This window comes from Artemia franciscana, chromosome 18 (assembly GCF_032884065.1).
Source record: "Artemia franciscana chromosome 18, ASM3288406v1, whole genome shotgun sequence".
Taxonomy (NCBI): Eukaryota; Metazoa; Arthropoda; class Branchiopoda; order Anostraca; family Artemiidae; genus Artemia; species Artemia franciscana.
The window spans coordinates 8,664,708-8,686,594 of NC_088880.1; the positions used below are offsets into that span (position 1 = coordinate 8,664,708).

At 33.6% G+C, this 21,887-nt stretch overlaps 1 protein-coding gene across 1 annotated transcript in view; it reads right to left on the bottom strand.

Moving 5' to 3' along the window:
* Window positions 1-4,665: 4,665 nt before the first annotated feature.
* LOC136038570 (cadherin-23-like) overlaps window positions 4,666-21,887 on the bottom strand; it is a 155,744-nt gene continuing 138,522 nt past the window's right edge. The window contains exons 13-17 of the mRNA XM_065721748.1: window positions 18,914-19,249; window positions 14,918-15,122; window positions 11,029-11,161; window positions 7,544-7,669; window positions 4,666-4,928 (exon numbers count right to left, since the gene is read on the bottom strand). Coding sequence (XP_065577820.1) covers window positions 4,742-4,928; window positions 7,544-7,669; window positions 11,029-11,161; window positions 14,918-15,122; window positions 18,914-19,249 — 987 coding nt within the window. The 3' untranslated portion in view covers window positions 4,666-4,741. The remainder of the gene's footprint in view (window positions 4,929-7,543; window positions 7,670-11,028; window positions 11,162-14,917; window positions 15,123-18,913; window positions 19,250-21,887) is intronic.

The window sequence follows — 21,887 nt, forward strand, 5'->3', positions numbered from 1 at the left end:
AGATCATATTTTGTTTCTATTCACTTTAATTAGATTCTTCATTTTTAAGACCAATCTCCCGTCAAGAACCATAATTTGTTATCTCCTCGGTTATTCCATCTTGTGCTTCAGTTTATAGCGTGTTTCATTGCGATTTTTTCTTTTTATTTTGATCTTGGGATTAAGGATTATCAACTTCCATTTAAGAGTAACTCACCATGCCAGGAAGCGGCAAAATATTTGGATTTTAGAGAATTACAAAGTGTTCTTTTCCGTAAGAATTTTCTTCCTTGATAAGAAGACCTTACAATATCATGTATTACCAGAAGATTTTAACTGCTTGAATCTATGATAGCATTGCAAAATCAACAGCAATTAATTTTTCTTCCGAGTTTTGCACATCAAAAAACTTGGGGGGGGAGGATAGTACCTTCAATCTCTATTTTTTTAACACAGATGAAAACTTTAGTTAGATCGATGATTCTAAGTTAAGAATATTTTTTAAGAAGCCGTGAATTGAAAATATTTTCTTGAACTCTTACTGTCAAGACCATATTTTGCTTATTTTATTGTTCGCTGTTCAGATTCGTCAAAAAAAAGATGAAAAATAAATTCGGTGAAACCAATGAAAAAGTATTAAATTCGGTAAGCGAATAAAGATTTTATTTTCTTAGTTCAAATTTGGCTGATTTGGCGAAACTGCGAAAATATAAAGTTTACAACTTTCGCATTTTACCATATCAACTCCAAGAAATTCACTTGGATTTCAGAGGGAAGAGAGAAATAAAATTAATACCTTGTACAAAACTCAACCAAATCCTCAGCTTTTTTCAATTTGCGGAACGTTTGAGGATTCGTTTCGGCTTTAACTATATTTAATAGCTAGCCATATCCCTAAGAGAGTCCCTTTTTGAAATTTATAAATCGTACTACTAAATTTTGAACCTTCTCAACAAGATATTGGAATTGTCGCTAAAATCAGACTTAAATTTTAGACTCTCTGAGATTCTGCTGCTACTTCTCCGTTTTTTCTTGGATTTTGGGCTTTTGTCCAAATTTTTTTATGTTCGGCTGCAAACGAAGAACAGCTGCTGCTTCACTACTTTAACACACAACAGCTTGAACGGTATGATACTGTCATACTGTTATTACAGGGTTTCATTACTGGAGTACAAGGACATGTATTATGAATATACAGACAAAGAGGAAAGCGGACGCTGCTGTTTATTAAATAGCAAGAGATTAACAAACCTTAAAAAAAATGATAATCCTCCCGATTCTGGGTGCTGTTGCTTGTGTCGCGTTTTCCTCGAATTACCTGTGGCATTATGCTGTACGTGCCCTTTGAGTTCTAAGACGTTTTAACAGACTCGTCTGTTTATTCAGATTTGAACGACACTTCACTCGGGGCGTTTTGGACAGATTCGAAAGTCCTTCCTAATAAGAAAAATTGGCATCGGCCAGCAGCGCGCCACCTGAAAGAATTGCCGTTGCATTAAAATTTCTCAACAGTGCGCCATGGCGTACCATCGTTTTCCCTAAGAAATAGCTATTTGCCGCGGAAAATAAAACCAGCGTGGCGTCTAGCTCGAACTCACTATAAAAGACCACTTATCCGACCAGTCGCATAGATTGTCAAGAGGCAAAGAGGATTAATGCGTGAAACGATCCAGATTCGTGCTCAGAAAATTACACCTACTAACCCCGGAAAAAGCAGGGTAAAGGGGATTTTTGCGATAAAACGTGATTTAGTAGCTAAAAGAGCCAGTTCTGAAGAAAAAAGGGAAAGCGAAGTTGGCTTATAAGAATATTGCTAATACAAACCACTAGCTCTGCAGTAGGCTGCAGTATCAAGCAGCCTGAGGCCTGCAGAGCTACGCACGCTCATTCTCCATCCAAACTTATTCAAAGCCCCCAATTTACACTCTCAAAATATGTTCCCATTTCCCTCAAATATTTCATTACAATATCCTCCAATCCCATTCAGGTTCGACCTGCTTTTCGTTTGGCAACGAATGATTGGCCAACGAGGACGATGGTTGGCAATCTGTCATTCTTCGTCCCCAGCTTGTGTCCTAGCCATCTCAAACTTTCTCTCATTATAACCATAGAAATCAGGATTGAACTACAGTACAGCTTGCAGTCTGAATTGCGGCTAGTCAGACGGGTACCTAAAAGAATCGTTAAAGAACTTCTCTGGAAAACACCAAGCAAATCCTACACCGTCTTTCGGAGCACCAATCCTCAAAACCGTTCTTGACCGCTGTCATCACCTATCTTCATATCATCGCATAGTTATCTTAATGTTCTTCCAAAATTATTTTCAACTGTGAGAATATATCCTGGGCCTTGGCTAATCTACTTTTAACGTCTTAACTGTAGCCTACCCACCATCTTCACTGATCATGCTACCTAGGTAATTGAAGCTGTCCTCTTGATCTATTTTTCCGTTACCCAGCATTACATCTTCACCTTCAATTATTTCCAGCCTTAACTTGTTAATTTTTAAACCTAGTCTCGGACCCTGAGATCTCAAAACCCCCAAAAATTCCTTCACTGTGCAAACATTTTCATCTATGATGAAAAAATTATCAGCATAATCTAAGTCTTGGAGAATTTCATATTCTCATTTGACTCCATGTTCTCCCATAGCCTTTGCTGTGCTCCTAAGGACGAAGTCTATCAAAGTGATCCTTACAAATGGAACTAGTCAATTAGTGTATTTATCTGATATACCCTACAAGGTAAAGGTAACCTTCGCTAAAACTCTTCTATCGACTGAGTCGAAAGATTGCTCATAATCTCTTGAACTGAGGATTAAAGGGGTCTGGAGACTTCAAAATCATTAATCTAAGAGGGAATATTCCACTTTTTAATTATCATTTCTCAAGTATCAATCTAAGAGAAAAAATTTGATAGACACATCCTATCCCCTTCCGAAAATCACACTCTTTTTCTTTTCGAAGCTCATTTACAGCATCTTTAAGCCTAAAAGTATCCTCATACTAATAATGTGCTTCCTAGAGAAGCCAAGCCACTGCTTCTATAATTAACACTCACTCTAATCACCTTTCTTATAGGGGGTTTGATTAAAAACTCCCCTGAAATTGCTAGGCTTCCTTCCTAAAGTTTTTCCTTTTTCAAAAATTATACCAATATTTTTCACTAATTTATCTTTAACTTCGCAATCACCGTATTTAAAAAACTCATTTACCACACTACCAGTTCTCCGGGCCTTATTATTTTTTAATCCTTTTAGAACTGTCACTAATTCTTACTCACAAAAGAAATCTTTCTTTACTTCCAAAGTGTCACAAACTTTTTCTTACTTTCCATATCTTTATTTGTAATTTTGTCAAGGATTATTACGTATCCAGGATATTCTACCCTTGTCTCTTTAACTCTTTTCTTATAAGTAATTGTGGCCCAGTTCCTATTTTTAGCTGGGACAAATTTAGATTGACTGTTGCGTCACAATTTTGGACATGTCACTTCAATATACCGCCTTACTGCATATTCCAGATGTTCAGCAATTTATCCTTTGCTTTCCTTGCATCCCTCTTGTTTTCATATGATTTTTCACTCAAATACTTCTTTTACAAGCCCCTCCTCCTCTCTAAAAACTTAAAGTAATTTCTTTTTCATGTAGATATGGAAATTTCTTTTCCATATCTTTATGAAGTAAGATTTTTAGAGGAAAAGAGGGCATATTTGATCCTGGTTCTCCAAAAAGGCTTAAGGTATTAAGGTGATACTTTAAGAAAATGTTGAGAGGGATACCAAATACAATCAAAACACACTTATGAGTTTGCTGGCTCTGAAAAGAGAATATCAGCAATATTTCAAGAACGACTGAAGGTATTAAGTTAAAACTTTCAAGGTATGTTGAGGAGATGTAAAAAGATATAGGAGAGTAGCCTCTTCCCGATTCCTCTGCTGTTTTTAAGGCATTTTTCTGTCCAACGATGACAGAAATTTTGGAAGAAACTAGTCAAAAGGTCTAGTATCTGTACTTTCATGCATGTCATACTCCCCATACCCCCAGGGCAAGGATTGCAAATTATGCACTTTGCCCATTGTTTACGCGCAGGATTTATCATTTAGGAAAACATTTAAATGTGTTAACTACAATTTTTCTGGATATTATGAGGTAAAAATTGTTTCCTTATCGTTTTTCCCTCGCAATAACCCAATATGTGCATTGATTCCGAAATGGTATATTTTCGAGTTGGAACCTTTACGCCTTTCATTATTTTTACCCTGACGTTTCATAAGCCTGATGAATTTTTGTCCTAGCAATCAAATCTTTCAAAAAAAATCTTAAGCACAAATTAGGGTCCTTAAAGGTCTATTTGAGCTCCTCCCTTCTCCGTACCTTTTCCTGAATCTTTGAAGGCCCCCTAAGGCTTCTATGATTCAACAAAAATCAATCTTAACTAAAAAAAAGAGTTAAAAACAGTTAATCTATATTCTACAGGAACTGCCTTGCTTAGTACTATGGTCAAAGAGATTAGAATCGAAGACAAACTTTTTTTTTTCACAGTTAAATCCGACAATCTTAGAAGCCCTAAGGACACGGACGAGTAGGGAAATAGGAGCCTTACACCACCATCCAAGGCCCTGATTTTGACCATTATCTATCCAAGTTCTATCAAGCGATCGATTTTAATATTTAAACATAGAGAATTTAAGCAAAAAACATAAAATATATTTTATTAAATAAAATAGCGTATAAATTTGCAACAAAAGTAAAGAAAAATATTTACAATTCCGTTGTTTCAATTGGTTTCCCCTGCAATAAGGGATTATTAATTTTGTCTAAAATATTAAAAATATTTTTGTGGTAGTCACTTATTCCTTCAGTTATACCTTTGGATAAACCATGAGCGTTCTCAGATATATGAGTTTCGGTCCTTGAATCCAATGAACTTCCGTCGTTAACAATGTTTCTGAAAATAAAAGATTGGATTGATGGTAATAGAATAACAATCTAAAAATTCAAAAGTTAAAGCAACATAGAAATTTTGACAGAGGGGTTATCTTTAATGGGAGGGACTGGCGCCATCACCAAACGCAGATTGGATTTGCTGAGCTATATAACTATCTTAGTATACTATTATATTACTATATTGCTATATTATTATAATCTATGCTACTAGACTCCATTTCTAATTATACAAAGAGCAAAAGGTATTAAAAAGAGGAACTACTTGAAAACAGTAAAATGTAGACGAAACAAAAACAATACTTCGGTTCTATGTCTATTACGCAAGTCTTTAGCAAAATAAATAACTAATTAAAACTGAATTTACAATAAAATCCATGAAAATTAAAACTAAAACCAAAAATAAAATGTATTTAATTTTCACACATTTTATAGCAAGTTTAATTATTCCTTCAAAATTAATTTTTTTTAGACGCCCCCCCCCCAAAAAAAAATGACTACAAGGTCTTGCTACCGGGTGCATTTACTTTTAAGTGTTTCCCGGAGATGCATTCCAAAAGCCTGTTTTTATTTTTGGCAAAAAAAAGAAAATGCCCCCAGTTTATTCATTTTACCATCAACATGGCAATCCACCAAAGAAGTATTTCCAGCAATATAATATAATAATAATAATAATCTTTATTCTTTCCCTTTATCACAATGCAATAACATGGGTATCGTCAAAAAAAAAGAAAAGAGAAAAACACAAAAAGACGCAGCATAAAGAACACACATGATGAGCTGTCACTTCGATTTGAGGATATTGTCGTTGTAGTGCTTCACGTAGTATGGAATAAAGGAGTTTACAAATCTTGTCGTTGAGTGTGGACCATATTATTACGAAATTACATTTGACAGGCTTAATGAATTATCGAAAAATGCGTTTTTCTTCTTCGAGAAATTACAATGAAAAAAAGGAATTCTACAAAAAATTATATTCTTTTCCTCAAAAAGAAAATTACAGTTTTAAGCTGTATAGCCATGAAATATAACAAGGAACAAATAGAAGGGCGACTTTACAGAATTAAAATTCTATCAAATTGGCTAAGAGGGTATCCTGAAATGGGCATTGGCTATTAGTCATATGAGGATAAATCCCTTTTAAATAAAATTCAGCAAATAAAAAAGAAGACGCCTACTATTGAAAGCAGTGTCGAACAATGAAAGCAAAGATTGTACTTTTACTATTCCACAGGACAACAAGAAATCTAAATAGCAGAACAAGAATCACGCAAGTTTTTAATTTACGTTCTAAGACGCGTTTTTTCTTAAAAACAAAATGAAAAACGGTTAGATATTGATGAGAAATTTGAATTCAAATATTTAATTTTAGTGCAGGATTTACAACCTATTTATGCTGCCCACAAATAAAAACAAACAGAGATCGCTTAACATTATGTAAAAATTGTAAAATTGATATAAAAATTATTGTAAACTATTTAAAAAAAAGCTCAGAGGGGCTCTAAAAAATACGAATTTGTGTTAGTCTGAATTTCAATTAGATTTATATTTTTTTCAAAATTTTCTTCTGTTTTTTTTTCTCCCCCTTAAATTTGTGTGGAATTAGTGTCACATTCAACTGTGAATTCTAATATTTAAGTGTTATATTCAATAGTTATATTTATTTCGTTTATAATATAGAAATACATTTTATGCATACCTAATATCATTTATGGCACTTGGTTTTCCTCCAGTTTGATTTCCAGACCTAGTATTTACGGGCGAGGAGGGGGAGCACTTGACACTTTTGCTGTTGTTACACAATGATACATGTAGTTTTGTTATCAGAATTCCTTGTTAAATAAATCTATCTATATATTAGAGTTAAGCATTTTTTATAATATAACATTTCTATAGACTTAATGTCATTTCCATGACCTACAATTTTCTTTCAATCTATTTACCTTTAATTTTTTTTTCAGACACGTGCCTTATATCCCTGTTGCCAAACACCAGCTATAAAAACGAATTTAAACATACTGAAACATAAAATTAAATTTATTTCGGAGAATAAACACATTTTCAGAATTTGATATTTCATAATAAAATAATTATATCATTGTTGACAATTGCACTTATTTAATTTTCATAGGTAAGTCACTGTGGATTACAGTAGATCTTTATGTGACAACGTTGGGAAATAGTTTATACATATACCACTCTATCATTGATTTTTTCTTTCTTTCTTAACTTGAAATGTGTTCTTAAAATTATGAGCATAAAAAAACCTGATATTTAACCTACTCTGAGAAATACTAACAACCTCTTTGAAATACTACAAATATCAGTCAATAACTTTAGATCAATAGCTTATTATAATATTGGTCCATAATAACAATAGACTATTGACTATTCCTTCTCTTTGAGCAATCATCCTCATTTTCATTTTTTACTGAAAACCAGGCAGGTCTGAACCCATATAAATAGAGAAAGGGAAAAAATGTGGCAAAACCTGCTCTATTTAAAACAATCTTAAAAAAAATGTTTCTTCTTAGCTTTTGGGCCAGGCATAAGGTTTTTAGGGGCTGACTGTTTAAGCCACATAACAATGTATTCTTTGATATAGAAGCTTTTACTAACCGATTAACAGCTTCTAACCCTCTGGATGGGGAGTTCACTAGATGGCTATACCTACTCGGGGTGTTCATGGTGTCGATAATTGCATTTTCGTCCACTCCATCACCAGCGTCGATTTCAGAGAAGCGACTAAAAGGAAATACATAAGTGAATAAATGAAATAATGAATGATAATGAAATGAAAATGAAATATATAATGAAAATAAAAGGAAAGTAGGAAGAAGTTTGAATCGACAATACTTCGCTACTTATTTATTATATACTATACATCTATTTTTTTCAGGTGAGGGGGGGGGGATTTATCCGCAGAAAGTGTGGCCTAACGTATATTTTCCCGAAAAACTGATGCCCAAGGTATCATTTTTCTGATATAGAAAATTCAGTTTTAAAGTGTATAAAAATTGCATAAAACTAGTAACATTCCCGGGGGAAGTGATGGGGGTCATAGCCATCCACTCAAGACGATTCGTGCTGTAAAAAAAAGTCTTAAATGCTGAATAAAACTAGGTAATTTGCCAGCTACAATAGTATGTTTTGATTTTTACCAAAGAAATTCTTAGGAACTGCAAATTTGTTTTCTATAAAAAGCATGGTTTTGTCAATAGAACTTGTAAAACTAAATTCAATTTAAATCAGAAAGACAAGATTCACTGTGGGTGAGGCCACTGAAATGCATCAAGGCCATATCCAGGCTAGAAGGGGTCGTTACCGGTTTAAGACCCCCTCCCCCTGAACTCATAAAATGTAACAAATATGCATATAAACAGGTTTTTTATACCTTTTTCCAAGTTTTTCTATTGTAAAAAAAAAATAGCGACGAAGACCACACTGCCTTTCCATAACAAACAAATACAAAGTTGAAACAATTGGGAAAATCTTTTCAAGACAGTGGAAATCAATTCTGTGAAAATTTTGGCCCTATGTAAATATATATCTATATATATATATATATATATATATATATATATATATATATATATATATATATATATATATATATATATATATATATATATATATATATATATATATATATATATATATATATATATATATATATATATATATATATATATATATGTTTATGTCGAGAACCTTGAAAATTGGGCATTAAATTCTTATTTTTTAAAACACATTTATTGGGGTCGTTATATGGATGACGTAATTTCACTTTGGAATTATGGGGAAGCTGAACTTCGGGACTACTTAGATCATCTAAACACTTATGACCGAAATTTGCAGTTCATCCTAGAAATTTAAATTGAAAATAGTCTACCGTTTTTATATGTATTAATTATTCGTAATTATGATAGACTGGATTTTACTATCTATCGAAAACCATCACAAAACAATATATATCTTCACTTTAATTCAAATCACCCCCAGCAAGTTAAAAGAGCAGTTGTAACTCCTCTCATTGATTGTGCCCTGAACATTTGCTCCGATTCGTATATAAATGCAGAAATAAACTATATCAGAGATATTCTTTATGGTAATGGATACCCCATTCCTTTTGTCAATAAAATAATTAAACGTAGACAAGAAAGACATTCTTGTAAAATCGAAGAAGATATTTCACAATGTGAGGGTACTGATAAGCCCTCAAATATTGTCTATCTTCCATATATCCCAAAAATCACAATAAAAACAAAAAAAAATATTTGCACAAAAAACAATCTGTATGTAGTTTTTACTAATAATTTTAAAATCATTAATTTATTAAATTCTGGTAAAGACAAGACCCCAGTTACTCGCCAAAGAGGGGTGTATCAAATACCTTGTGACTGTGGAAATTACTATGTTGGCAGGACCCATCAGAATCTAGAAAAACGGCTACAACAGCATAAAAAAGACATAGACAAGGCATTAATTTCAAATAGTTCCAACTACTCCTTCGATTCTGCTTTAGGTTTGCATATATTTAATAATACCTCTCACATGATACTTTTAAAAAAACTTCACTCATCAGTAACGATTTGGGGATAAAACAGGTGGTTCGGGAATCAATCGAAATCAGTTTCAAAATAAATAATAATATTTCTCTGAACAGGGACTTCTTTACACTAAATTCTTTATACTAGAATTTAATTAAAAATGATCTAACAAAATATTTTACTAAACCAATTTATAATAGTATTGAACAGTTTCAAAAAGGCCTTTAAGACAGGGTGCTAAAAATGCAAGGTTGGCTCTGAGAAATTGCATTTAATCACTTTGTTATGTTTTGTTTGAAAGAATGTATCGTCTCACTTCAATCTTTTTGCCAGTCCTGGTTGAACTTCGTTGAAGTAAGGACGCTAGGGCTGTTTTAAAAAAGTTTTTAACATTATTAGTTTTAATTTTCGCATTTTAATGTAAGTTTATTTATTTATACATATTTTTTTTCTCTCTTTCTCGTATTGTGCTGAAGACGGCCCTTGGACATAGGGTCGAAATATTCACAGAATTGATTTCCCCTGTCTTGAAAAGATTTTCCCTATTGTTTCAACTTTGTATTTGTTTGTTTTTCTTTTGTAGCTCCCCCCCCCTTCCGAACAAAAATATTAGATACGCCCTTGAAAGGCATCCAAATTAACTTGCAAAACATGTTTTCTTCTTTAGCAAGATTAATAAACGAGAATTAAAAAAGAGACTATAAGGTATATAAAAATTAAAAAAAAATCTTCTGTTTTTTATAAAGGAGAAAAGAATTCAACTATTGTGACTGAAAATATAGAATGAAGCCCATGTATGCATATGATGTGGCAAATAATGTATGTTTGGCCTATAATGCGGCAAAAAGCTAAAACGGATTAAAATATAATATAGTAACGATACTACAAAAAGATACAATATAATAAAAAATTACAAAATATTGTAGAGTGTAGGAATAAAGTAACACAATACAATATTTAAACATAAAAATTACAAGCAATAAGAAAGTCAATTCCTGTTAAGATGACACTTAGTTTTTGAAAATGCTTTAAAATGGGGAAGTTTGTTTAATAGCAAAGTTAAGTGGCTTACCATTAAGGTCAATACCATCAACTGGGTGTGGGGAGGGGAAGAAAGTCAATAAATGTGCAGGGATTTGGGTAGCAAATAGAAGAGGATTTCAAAATGTCTGCTAATAACGACAATATTAAAAATTTTCTAGCATAGTTTCAAGCTTGAAAGAGCCCAATTGGAAATTTCCGCCCATGACGCAACATCAAGTGGGGGAGGAAGGGCATTTGCTTTTGTACTTCCAGTGTTATTTGCTCCCCCCCCCCCCCCCCTAACTTCTGAAAATACATTTTGTATTTCATTGAAATGCCTTGTTTTTCGGTATTATCATTGACAAAAAAAATTATATCCTCCCCATTTTTTTAATTCTGAAAAGTACCTACTTTTCTCACTTCCCCAAAATGTTCGTGAAATAGACGCTATGACCTCCTTGGTTATAAGTGGACTGTAATACAATCTAAAATAAAACATTATTTTATCCATATTTACTTTGAAAAACTTACCTAAACATATCGTCATCTTTAAACCAATCATTTTGCTCAGTGTCTGATTGCCAAATTGGATTACTGCCAAGGTCTCTATGACGATTTGTATTTGGTACAGTTAGTAAAGTATTCACACGACTTGGATCAGATCCTAAAAAATATTCGCAAATGAAAATAAAAGTTTGGCAGAAGACTTTTCATACAAATAAATGACCTAACAATGTTATTGATAAAAATAAGCAATATTAACCATTACCAAAAAGAGAAAAGAAAGTAATTTCCTACAAGGTAAAGAGATTGCACAAGACTTCGGCGTAAAACCGACAGCGCTGATACTTTCCAAGAAATGAAGGAGAAAGGACCAAATGCCCTTTCTCCCATTATTACAAATAGTCCAGCTATTTTTAAGCCCAGCTGTAAACAACAGTAAGTTTGAAAGGCTTTTTCAAACAGTATTGGTAAGGGGCGGGGGCACGCACCTATGATCCTTAACAAGATTTCTCATTATATCCTCATGTAGCACATGTTAAAAAATTATGACAAACATGCAGTCGGACTCCTTGGATAATCTGTGCTTACTGTATGGAACGTACCAATATAAGACCAACGAATAGTATGCGGGTCTCCAATTTTTCATTAATAAACTCTTTATTTCTTTATAGTATCACTTGTTAGTTCTGAAAGTTTCTTTTCAGAGGAGGACAGAAGCTAAAATAATACCTGAGAGGACAAGAATTAATAAAATCTTTTTTAAAGCCTATTTTTAGATAATGTCTCATTTTAGTATATATGTCAACCCGTTTATAGCCTTTAGGAGCTTAGCCTCATCAGTTCTAATACAAATGTAAAACAATGGAGTCTGAACCTAGGAGACATAAAAAAAAACTGTTTGGCTAAAATAGAAGCTATTAACATAATATTAGAATATCGATTTGAATCTATTTAGTGCGCTGGATTCAGGATCCTTTATATGAGAGGACACGGGTTCGAATCCCAATGTACACAATTCTTTAGTTTGGGAAGGGGGTCAGTGGCGTGACTCTGTAAGCTTAGCCAGAGTCAACCCAGATCTAAATGGGTACCTGGAGAAATCTGGGGAAGGTAAATGGGAATGGTGTGCGAAAGCACAGGATGGTTGGCACCCAGCCCCCCATTGCACTTCCTGGCTGAAGGGCCAAGAAACGGAGATCAGCACCGCCGGTAGGGACTGTAAAGTCTAACGCCGTATTCTTTACCTTTTTATCGATTTGAAAATAAGGTTCATCCATCTTGTATTAATACATTTTTGGCACCAAAAAAACTTGGAAAAACCGATTGAAAGAGAAAAGTTGTATTGGAAAAAAAAATTGTATTTTCTTTTTCAAGCTTCAATATGGATTAACTACCTTAAAGCTAAAAAGAAAAACAACATTTAAATTTCGGATTCTAAAAATACAAAGATTAGTTTTTTTCACTTTTTTTGCATCACTGGATCAAAAGAGAGATTAGACCTTAGGATCGCCTGTCCTCCTGAAGCACCCAAGAGGACAAGGATAAGCCAACAACGATTCCCTCGGTTTACTGCTTCGATGATGCCCTTCATTCTGGTTGAATGGAGGCGTGCAAGCTTGTGTGGATCACTCTGGTAAGTCCGGCATGCATGTTTTTCGTCTTCCCCGGCTACGACTTCCTGTTGGGTGTTAATGTAAAGCGGTTTTCGGTAGTGTAAGGTCGTCCATTCTTAGGACATGTCCTGAATATCTCCATCATCGAACTCCAATGATGTCAGTCACTAGAGGTTGTCGCGTCATGTCACGGATGGACTGGTTTGTCGTCTTTTCTTACCAGTGGATGTTCAATATTCTGCAGAGACAAGGGTTCAAAAGTCAGGGCTCTTCTCTCTTATTCTTTATTTTGGTGTCGTTTCTCGGCTGCGTAAAGCAGTATTGGTACAACGGTGCTGTTAAAAAGGGGTATCTTCAGGCGCAGAGAAAACTTATGCCTTATATATCCGTATTTTATCTTCTTGAATCAGTCGGCTTTACAGTTCAATAGAACCAAAGTTTTCTTAATTGTTTGTTGGATTTTGCAAATGATTATTTTAGTTTTTCACGTAATTTAGAGCCTGGATATAAGCCCCCTCCCCCAAAAATAAGCTATAATGCATGTCTTTCACCTATACAAACCTTTGACTTAGTATTTTTTTTTCTTAACAACATTTTTAATAAAAGTCCACTTGTTTTTCACCAAAAATACGAAGGAATCTAATCTGGCAAAACGTCAGATACCATTGTTGTAATTATTAAAATGTATATATATATTCATATATTTTGTATATATCTGAATCAGACATGAAAACAAGCCCCTTGCTCCCCAGTATTCCCAATTTCTCATGTTTTGACAATTTTCCTCCATTGTCTGAATGAATCGACAGATGGCTCTATTGAAGTAATTCCACAACAAGAAGGATTAAAAAAAAAATACAGTACCAAATATAGGTGTATCATAATCATAAACGCCTCCTACGGAGCGGACCAACTCGCCTGTCTTTTAATTATACCCCCCCCCCCTAATATTAGTCTGAATTACCCCCTTAAGTACCAAAAAAAATCTAATCAAACGTTTTTCACCCCTGGCCCCATTAAGGTCTATTCATATTTGAAAAAACAACTTTCCAAGATTTTCTTTTAGTTGTTTCAAAATTACAAAGTTTTTGGAACACCACAACATTTTCGCCAATATTATGACGTTAAATCTTGAAAACAAATAAGCTAAACCCCTCTCCTTAAGCCCCCCCCCCCAAAAAAAAACGAAGATTTTTTTGTCCCTCGCTCATCTTGTGTCTGTTCATATTTGAAAAAGCAGCTTTCCAAGACTTTCTTCTAGTTGTTCCAAAATTATAAATTTTTTAAGACATCCTCAAATTATCACCAATGTTGACAATTGAATCGCGAAAATAAATAAGCAAAACTAGAAAATGAATAAGCAAAATCCCTCTCCCTCAAGTCCCCCCCCCCAAAAAAAAAACATTTTTCATCCCTGGCCCCATTCGTATTTGAAAAAGCAACTTTCCAAGATTTTTTTTTGTTGTTTCAAAATTATAAAGTTTATAGGACGTCGCCAAATTTCCACCAATGATGCCACGTTAAATCTTGAAAATCAATAAGCAAAATTAGTTAGAGTTACTAGTTATAATAAGGCATATAAACAAATTAAATAAACTACTTATATATAAGCTTAAATGAATAAGCAAAACTAGTTAGCTACATTTTGGCAACGCTTTGCGTCCATAAAAATGTGAACATTTAATAAGAGAAGCTACATCTTCTTAAGCTACTTAATAATATTAATTACTAATAATAATTAGTTATATTAATTATTTTAAATTATATTAAATTACATTTATTATATATAAATATTAATTATACATTTTCAATAATATAATAATTATAAAATAATATATAATATAATAAATAATATTTTAATTATATAAAATATTAATAATATAATAATTTTAATTATATATAATTAAAATTATATATAAAATTATATTAATTAATATATATAAAAATATTAATCATTAATAATATTAAAAATATAATTTTACGAAAGCTACACCTTCTTAAGCTACTTAGAACATGTTATTAGGTTTATTTTGGTAGTTTCTCACCCGCAATTCTTTCCTTCACTTTATCTCTTTTTTTGTAGTAGATACTGGTAGCCTGCTACTGCCAAGAACTGCATAACGTCATATGGAGAAGGTCTTTTGCCTTAATATAGTATTCTCAATTTTTCCTATTTTTTTTAAAGGAAGAATTAGATCCAAAAAAATGTTGGTTCAAAATTCACTTTTGTAGTTTTTGAGCCATCTTTAAGCCTATGTTAACCTGTCTTCTCTACTTATCATTTTCTGTTTTTCAGTACTTACCATAGGAGGCTGCAGTAGCTGCTCTCAGTTTTCTCATAAGATGATTGCGCTGGAAAAGACATACACCTAATAGGAGAAGAAGAAGAAGCCCGAAAACTGCTGCCATAGATAAGAATGCCATTTCTTTATTCTTGCTTTCTTGCAACGCTGTTTCAGCAGCCAAGTGATATATTTCCGAAGGTGATGTGTCAAGAACGTCATATTCCTAAGAAGACAATTAAATTTAGAATCTAATTTTTTTTAATTGAGGAGAACGAAATAAAAGTTTCAACAATGGAAAACTAGCGTACATGACATGAGCCTTATATAGCTGTATGTATACATTACAAAGTGGGTGATTAAAAGGCGTTATGTTATAAGATATTCATTTAATAGGTAAATGTTCACGAAGAATACCAAACTCTTACTATTAAAACTCAAACTATATAAAAATTCTTATTCTCATTATTGGGTGTGTCGTTACGGCAAGACCCTTTATGCACTGAGATTGGGTTTTAAGAGAAAAGCTCATTTTCAAAAAAAAAAAAAAAAAAAATAGATAGCCTATGCCCCTAAAAAAAAAGCTAAAAAGAAGCAGATATTTTACGCTTGCTTTAGTATGAACAAAAATAAAGAGCGCTACGTGCATTATAGCGTTATTTAGCACACACAAAATACTACATATTTTGCAAGGTGGCGTTAGAAGGCATTGACTTTTGTCTTTACTAAAACCCATATGGATTTTTAGTTTTTGGCAGATTTCCATACTCTTTGGGCAAAGCCCTTTCCTGGTTTTGTGCATGAAGTTTTGATTAGCGTAATTAACCATAACTCAAGCTTTACATCAAGGTTTAAGGTTTACAGATTTAGGGTGGAGAACTCGCTAATTCTGGAAGTTAATATTACTTTGTGAATTGGTAAGTGACCACAGCCCCCTGCCAATCACTAATCCGGAAATAATAATTTGATGTTATACGACGGAATACTTTAAGAGAATTTATCCGGCGAATTGTGTCAGATTCAGTAGTTTTCCATTCTTCAAAATATAGTCATACGTTTTGTCTTTTTTATGCCTGAAGCCTGAAGACAAGCGAGTATTTCCCGATATAGAGATTGCATATTGGCAATACGTTTACCCTGTCAATAAGTATACACAGTTTAGTCTCGCCGCTTGGGGATCAAGTTTAGCTTTCAAGAATTTCTCGGAACGGGAATAGGGGTCTTATTCTTTGGGGTTTGGGAGAGGAAAAATTCTTTTGTTTCTCACTAAAGCCTAGACACACTATGTTTTATTGTCTTTATTTTACACTTGTAGTCCAACAACCTGTTCAGTTTATCAAATAATGACAATTGCAGTCTCCACTATTCCATATTTTTATGTTATTGTATGCACTTTCCTACGTCTGGAAGACGTCTTAAATTTATCAGAAACGACGAAAGTGTAGGTACGGCGAAATAAGCTCCTTGTACATTTCTGCTTTCAGACAGCCTTCCTTCATTACTTCAAAACACAAGATAGAAAGGGGCAATAAACGTAAAAACTACACAGGATGGTGTTTTATATTGTCTTTATACATCAGTGTGCCAATAAGGCAAATTAACTCGGAAAAAAAACAATATATTTCCGAAAAGGGGGTAGAAAATGCTACCAAACATTCAGTGCCCCTCCCACAGGGAGTCCGTCCAAGCACCCAGATCCCCTACCCTAACCAGGGACCTTTCGTCCAAAGGTATAATAATTAAACAAAATCAAGATAATTCGGCTTAAAAATGTACTTTCTAAGACTTTGACCCCTACTCCTGTAAAAAAAAATCCCAGTTCCTTTTCATTTTTACCTATGCCCGTTAATGATAAAAGCGACAACTACCAGCACTGGAAGATCGAGGGCAGGGCTACCTCAATCCAAAATTGTTTATGGGGCAATCTTATCCTGTTTTTTTTTTCTATTTTTACTCTTTTTTAGAATAAATTTGTTCATTTGGTCAATTATTGGCACCTTTGTCACACTATCCCCTCCCCCGAGATTTTGCTCATTGGCACCCTTGTCACATTGCGCCTCCCCAAGATTTTGCTCTAGATCCGTCCCTGACTAGCAGTATATTTAGAAACTCTTGTTTAAAAGAAGCATAAAAGCAAAAACAGGATAAAAACATGGACTGAAGATAGCTTTCTGCTTGAATAAAGTTCTGTTTTGTTATCTCTCTTAGCAATTCAAAAAGTTTTCTTCGGCACATAATAAAGGAATCAAGGAAACTCTTATTATTTCGTATTATTTTTATACTAATTATAGATGTTTCCTCAAAAGGTACTGAATGGCCAGGAATTTCAACGAGGTAACATCTTAAAAGCTAAATAAATAATTATAGAATTTACGCTTTCCGTGTGTTATTGCAAACGTTTTCCCTAATTTCGATGGGTTTCATCGACGTTACTGCTTCCACAATCAGATGGTATATTATATTCCCCTATTTGACAAACAACGGGAGCCTCACATCAAAGGGAATAGACATGTAATTAGGAATTTGTCTTTCAAAGAGGAGGGGGGGGGGGTGAAAAAACTTTTCGCTTGATAATTTGTATGAAAATGCCCAGAAAATCAGGAAAGTTTGGGGTTTCAGGGGCAGGGGAGGCCCAAGTCCCTGCCCCTTTCGATACGTTCCAAAAGATTAATTTCACTTAAGCTACTTTAAAAATAATGGATATATCATTTTTTAGACATTATCTTTTTGCAATAATTTTTTGGAATGAAAGGGGCATAAACTATATCAAACGCTATTTACATTTTGACAACAGAAACCCTAAAAAGATTCACATTGGAAAGTATGTTAAAAAATAAAGTTTTTTAATTATTTGTTTTAATTTTTTCAATTAAATTGTATTCTTCACCGAAAACTAGAGTTAAATATGTATTCGAAATACTTGTATATATTCTAGCCACCAAGTCTAGACTAGTCTAGTCCCATTCAACATAACTTCTTCTTCTTCTGTACTGGAGAAAGGAATTTTTCTCTTCACTAGTACTAACAAACAAACATTTTTTGTACAGCAAAGACCTTTTTTTAGGCATCAAAGAAGAAGCGAAGCATTAATAGTAAAAACACTATTTGACATCCCCCCCCCTAAAAATGTTTGTCCAGCTCATAAAAATGTAACAAAATGAATATAAGAAATTTTTGATGCGTTTTTGAAGTTTTTTAGCACCCCACCCCCAAAAATCTTTTGTCTGGAAAATAGTCTGGATTTTTAAACTTAAAGAAAACTGACTATTAACAATCAATTTTTGTCTTTTATCTCCAGTCATGCTCGCTAAGCAAAAATCGGTCTATCTATTTCTTTAACGGATTGACGGACTTCGATATTTGGATCGATAAAATTCATACTTCGATAGAAAATTTTAAATTTAGGAATGTCGATTATTAATGCTTAAAAATGATAAACAGATGACACGATTCATAACAAGCGATAAACCGGGATAAAACGTGTAAAAAAACAAACAAAAACAAACTTCTAAGCATCTCCAAAACCAAATAAGGCACCGGAGAGCGGACTTCGATATTTGGATCGATAAAATTCGTACTTCGATAGAAAATTTTTATTTTAGGAATAACGGTTATTAATAGTTAAAAATGATAAACAGATGATACCATTCATAACAAGTGATAAACGAGGATGTCAAAAAAATTCTAAGCATCTCACAAGGCACCGGAGAACGGACTTCGATATTTGGATCGATAAATTCGTACTTCGATAGGAATTTTTAAATTTAGGAATGTCGATTACTAATTTTTCTTTTACAATAAACATTACATAACACCTTTGAAACACAGGAAGGTAAATCATGGAAAAAATACGGCAAAATAACTGAAATAAGTTACATTTCCAATGGATGGCAATTACCAGTATAAAAGTGATGTAATCACTTTCTTCCTAGCTAAATTCTCCAGTAAAAACCACTTTTACATTCATTCAATGAAAACAGTCACGCCAGATTTACCCCAATATCCATACATGTTTACCTTGAAAACCCCATCGAGCTTTTCCACATTTGAATCCAGCATTTTCAGTACATCCTCTGCTTCTATTACTGAATTATTCTCAGGATAAACAAAGTGTAAATACAAATCTGACTTAGTTTTGTCTATGGCTCCAAGTGAACTTTGATGAACTCGGATTTCGTCAATATTTACAATCAGGCCTGTAATGTTTTCAAGGTGATCTTTAAATGCGTCGATTTTTGAACGCGAAACTGTAGGTGATTGACGGACAATGAATTTGACACGCTGATCTCCACGTAGGAGATAGATGAACACGGAGGCTCGATCAACCAAACCTCCAAAATCTCTGACTAGAACCTTAAAAAAAAATACATATATATACATACAAACGCATGAAGATAAAGAAAAATCCGGAAGAGAGAACACCTCGGAATTTTAACGTCGGTTTAAAGTCCGGCTGCAGCACATGATTCAGCAATTTGGAAATCCGTCCTAGCCAATACGAACCACCAATCACTACTACCCGAACCAACCCCTCCCAATAGTCGAACTCGGTTATAAAATAAGCTTCTGCCCCTTAAAGTACGAACTAATCGTTACGCCAACTCATTTGTGCCTTTCTTCCCATCAATTTTCAATGCTGAGTGATTTTTGTTTAAATATATGATTTTGTAAGAAAACTGAATTTAGCTATGCTACGATAGTTTTTAAATATACCGATCTCTCTCTCTCTCTCTCTCTCTCTCTCTCTCTCTCTCTCTCTCTCTCTCTCTCTATCTCTCTCTCCCTAATAAATGTCAAAAACGAATAGTGTCAATAACATCGGTGGCGCTAATTAGAGGGAGAATCGTTCATTACCCCTCCATATATTTAAAAAAATGCCCTTTTAGGGTGTTTTCACTGAAACAAATTATTCCCTGTCTATATTTTGAAAATCGTATTTTGCCCCCCCCCCCGCAAAAAATAATGAAACTGGTGTCATTGACTAACTGTGTAGCAATAGCTAGATTGAACTAAAAGCCAGAGTTTATTTGGATCCATCCTAAAATTTTCTGCAAGTAGCCAGATTCTTAGTAGTCATGGATAATAATAATAATAATAATAATAATAATAATAATAATAATTTATTCCAGAAAAATCCCATGGGTCATAGGAAATTTACAAAACAAAAACAAACAACAAATTAACTAAAATAAATTAATATTATTTAAAGAAAACGCTCACGATGTGACGCTGTAATCCTGACAAACCTTGCTATCCTTTTAATACTCAGGAAATTTGTTTCTTTCATTCTACCTACCATCCATATCTCCTTCAATTTTTCTTTACCATACATCTCTTGCCTCCATTCATTCAATTTGACACATTCACACAAAAAATGTATTAAACTTTCATCCTGAGATCCACACATAGGACAAGCAATAGATTCTACCTTCTCCCCTTTTCTCCCTTGATACTTTCTTTTCTCACCAATCAAAAATCTTCAAACCCTCTCTACTTATCCCAAACTTCCAAAATACCTCCTCTTCCCAACTACCCTTTATCTGTCTATAAAATTTTAACGACCCTGGAAGATCCAGACTTGCCCACCATATCTGGCTTTCTTGGTTCTTCAACCTCTCTTGTACCTCCCTTATTACTATTTCCTCCATACCCATAATCCCCTTTCCTTCATTCCACCATTCCCCTAATCCACACTTATCTAAGATACCCTTAATCTCCGCCGGCCACCCTGCTTTACTTTTCTGTCTCAACGCCTCTAGGTATGCTGCCTTTGCTACCGTAAGTTTCAGTATACCCAGTATCCTAACCCAATATCTCACCATGGTCACTAGCCTCATAGATCGCAGCGATGCTAACCCTAAATCCCCCAGGATTACCAAATTACTAAACGAATCCCCTAGTCCTAACATCCTCTTATAATATCTCGTCATAACCACCTCAAGTTTCGGATCTTTCCGATAGCCCCAGACCTCTGCTCCAGAATGCATGAGGTTATTATGAATAACATAGGCCAGCTTAAAAGAAATGTGCATAGAAGCTATTAGTTTACCCTTTTGGTTAAACTATTTATTTTACCTTTGGCCCTGCATGGAGAAGGAGTATAACAGCACAGATCTTTATATTCCTCTTATTAAGTTAATGATTAAATTGAGCAACTATCAGATAATTTTAGTAATATTTTTAAGAGTATTTTCAAGCATAACTGTTTTTACTTTTGAACTAGTAAGTTCAAGTAAAACTAAAATATACTGAAAATTGAATCAATTTCTATCAGGTTAATTATTTTCGTACTTCATTTTTGTTGCTTCATTGCAATAAAATAACCCTGGTCACAAGAGCATGAACAGTATATAATAATAGCCAACTGTAAACAATCATAATATTTTGTAAGGCGGGTAGAAATGATGTTTTAACTATAAGTGGAACCGCAAGGTTGGTTAAAAAGAGGGCATTGGCAATAAATACAGACCATCTTTCCAGTGTAGGGGACGAACAGAGGCAATTTTAGGGGAGGGAGAGAGGGGAAATTTGCCCCGGGCACTGGAATTTTACAGGTGCAAAATTTCAAAGGAATAATCTAACAGTTATAATCGTTTTGTAATTTTTACTAAAATAAAGTAGAGGGCACAGTTGATAAATCAAACAATTAATTAATTTTTGGTTAATTAATCAATGAAAATAAATTAAAAATGAAAATAAATGAAAAAAATATTTAAATAACAATTAATAAAATAATTAATAATAATGAAATAACTTAACTAATAAATTAAAAAAAATTAATTAATAGATTTTAAATAAATTGATTAAAATGGTGTAACAATTCAGCCTGAAAATTTTATGGGAGACAGAAGGGGAGAGGTCACTAATTAACTTTTTGCACCCGGCGCAAGAGAGGCCAGAACCGCCATTAGGGGCGAAAGTTTTGTTTCTAAAGATAGAGCCATAGACAAAGGCCAAAAGAGAGATATACTGCAATTTTAGGCAGGGAAGC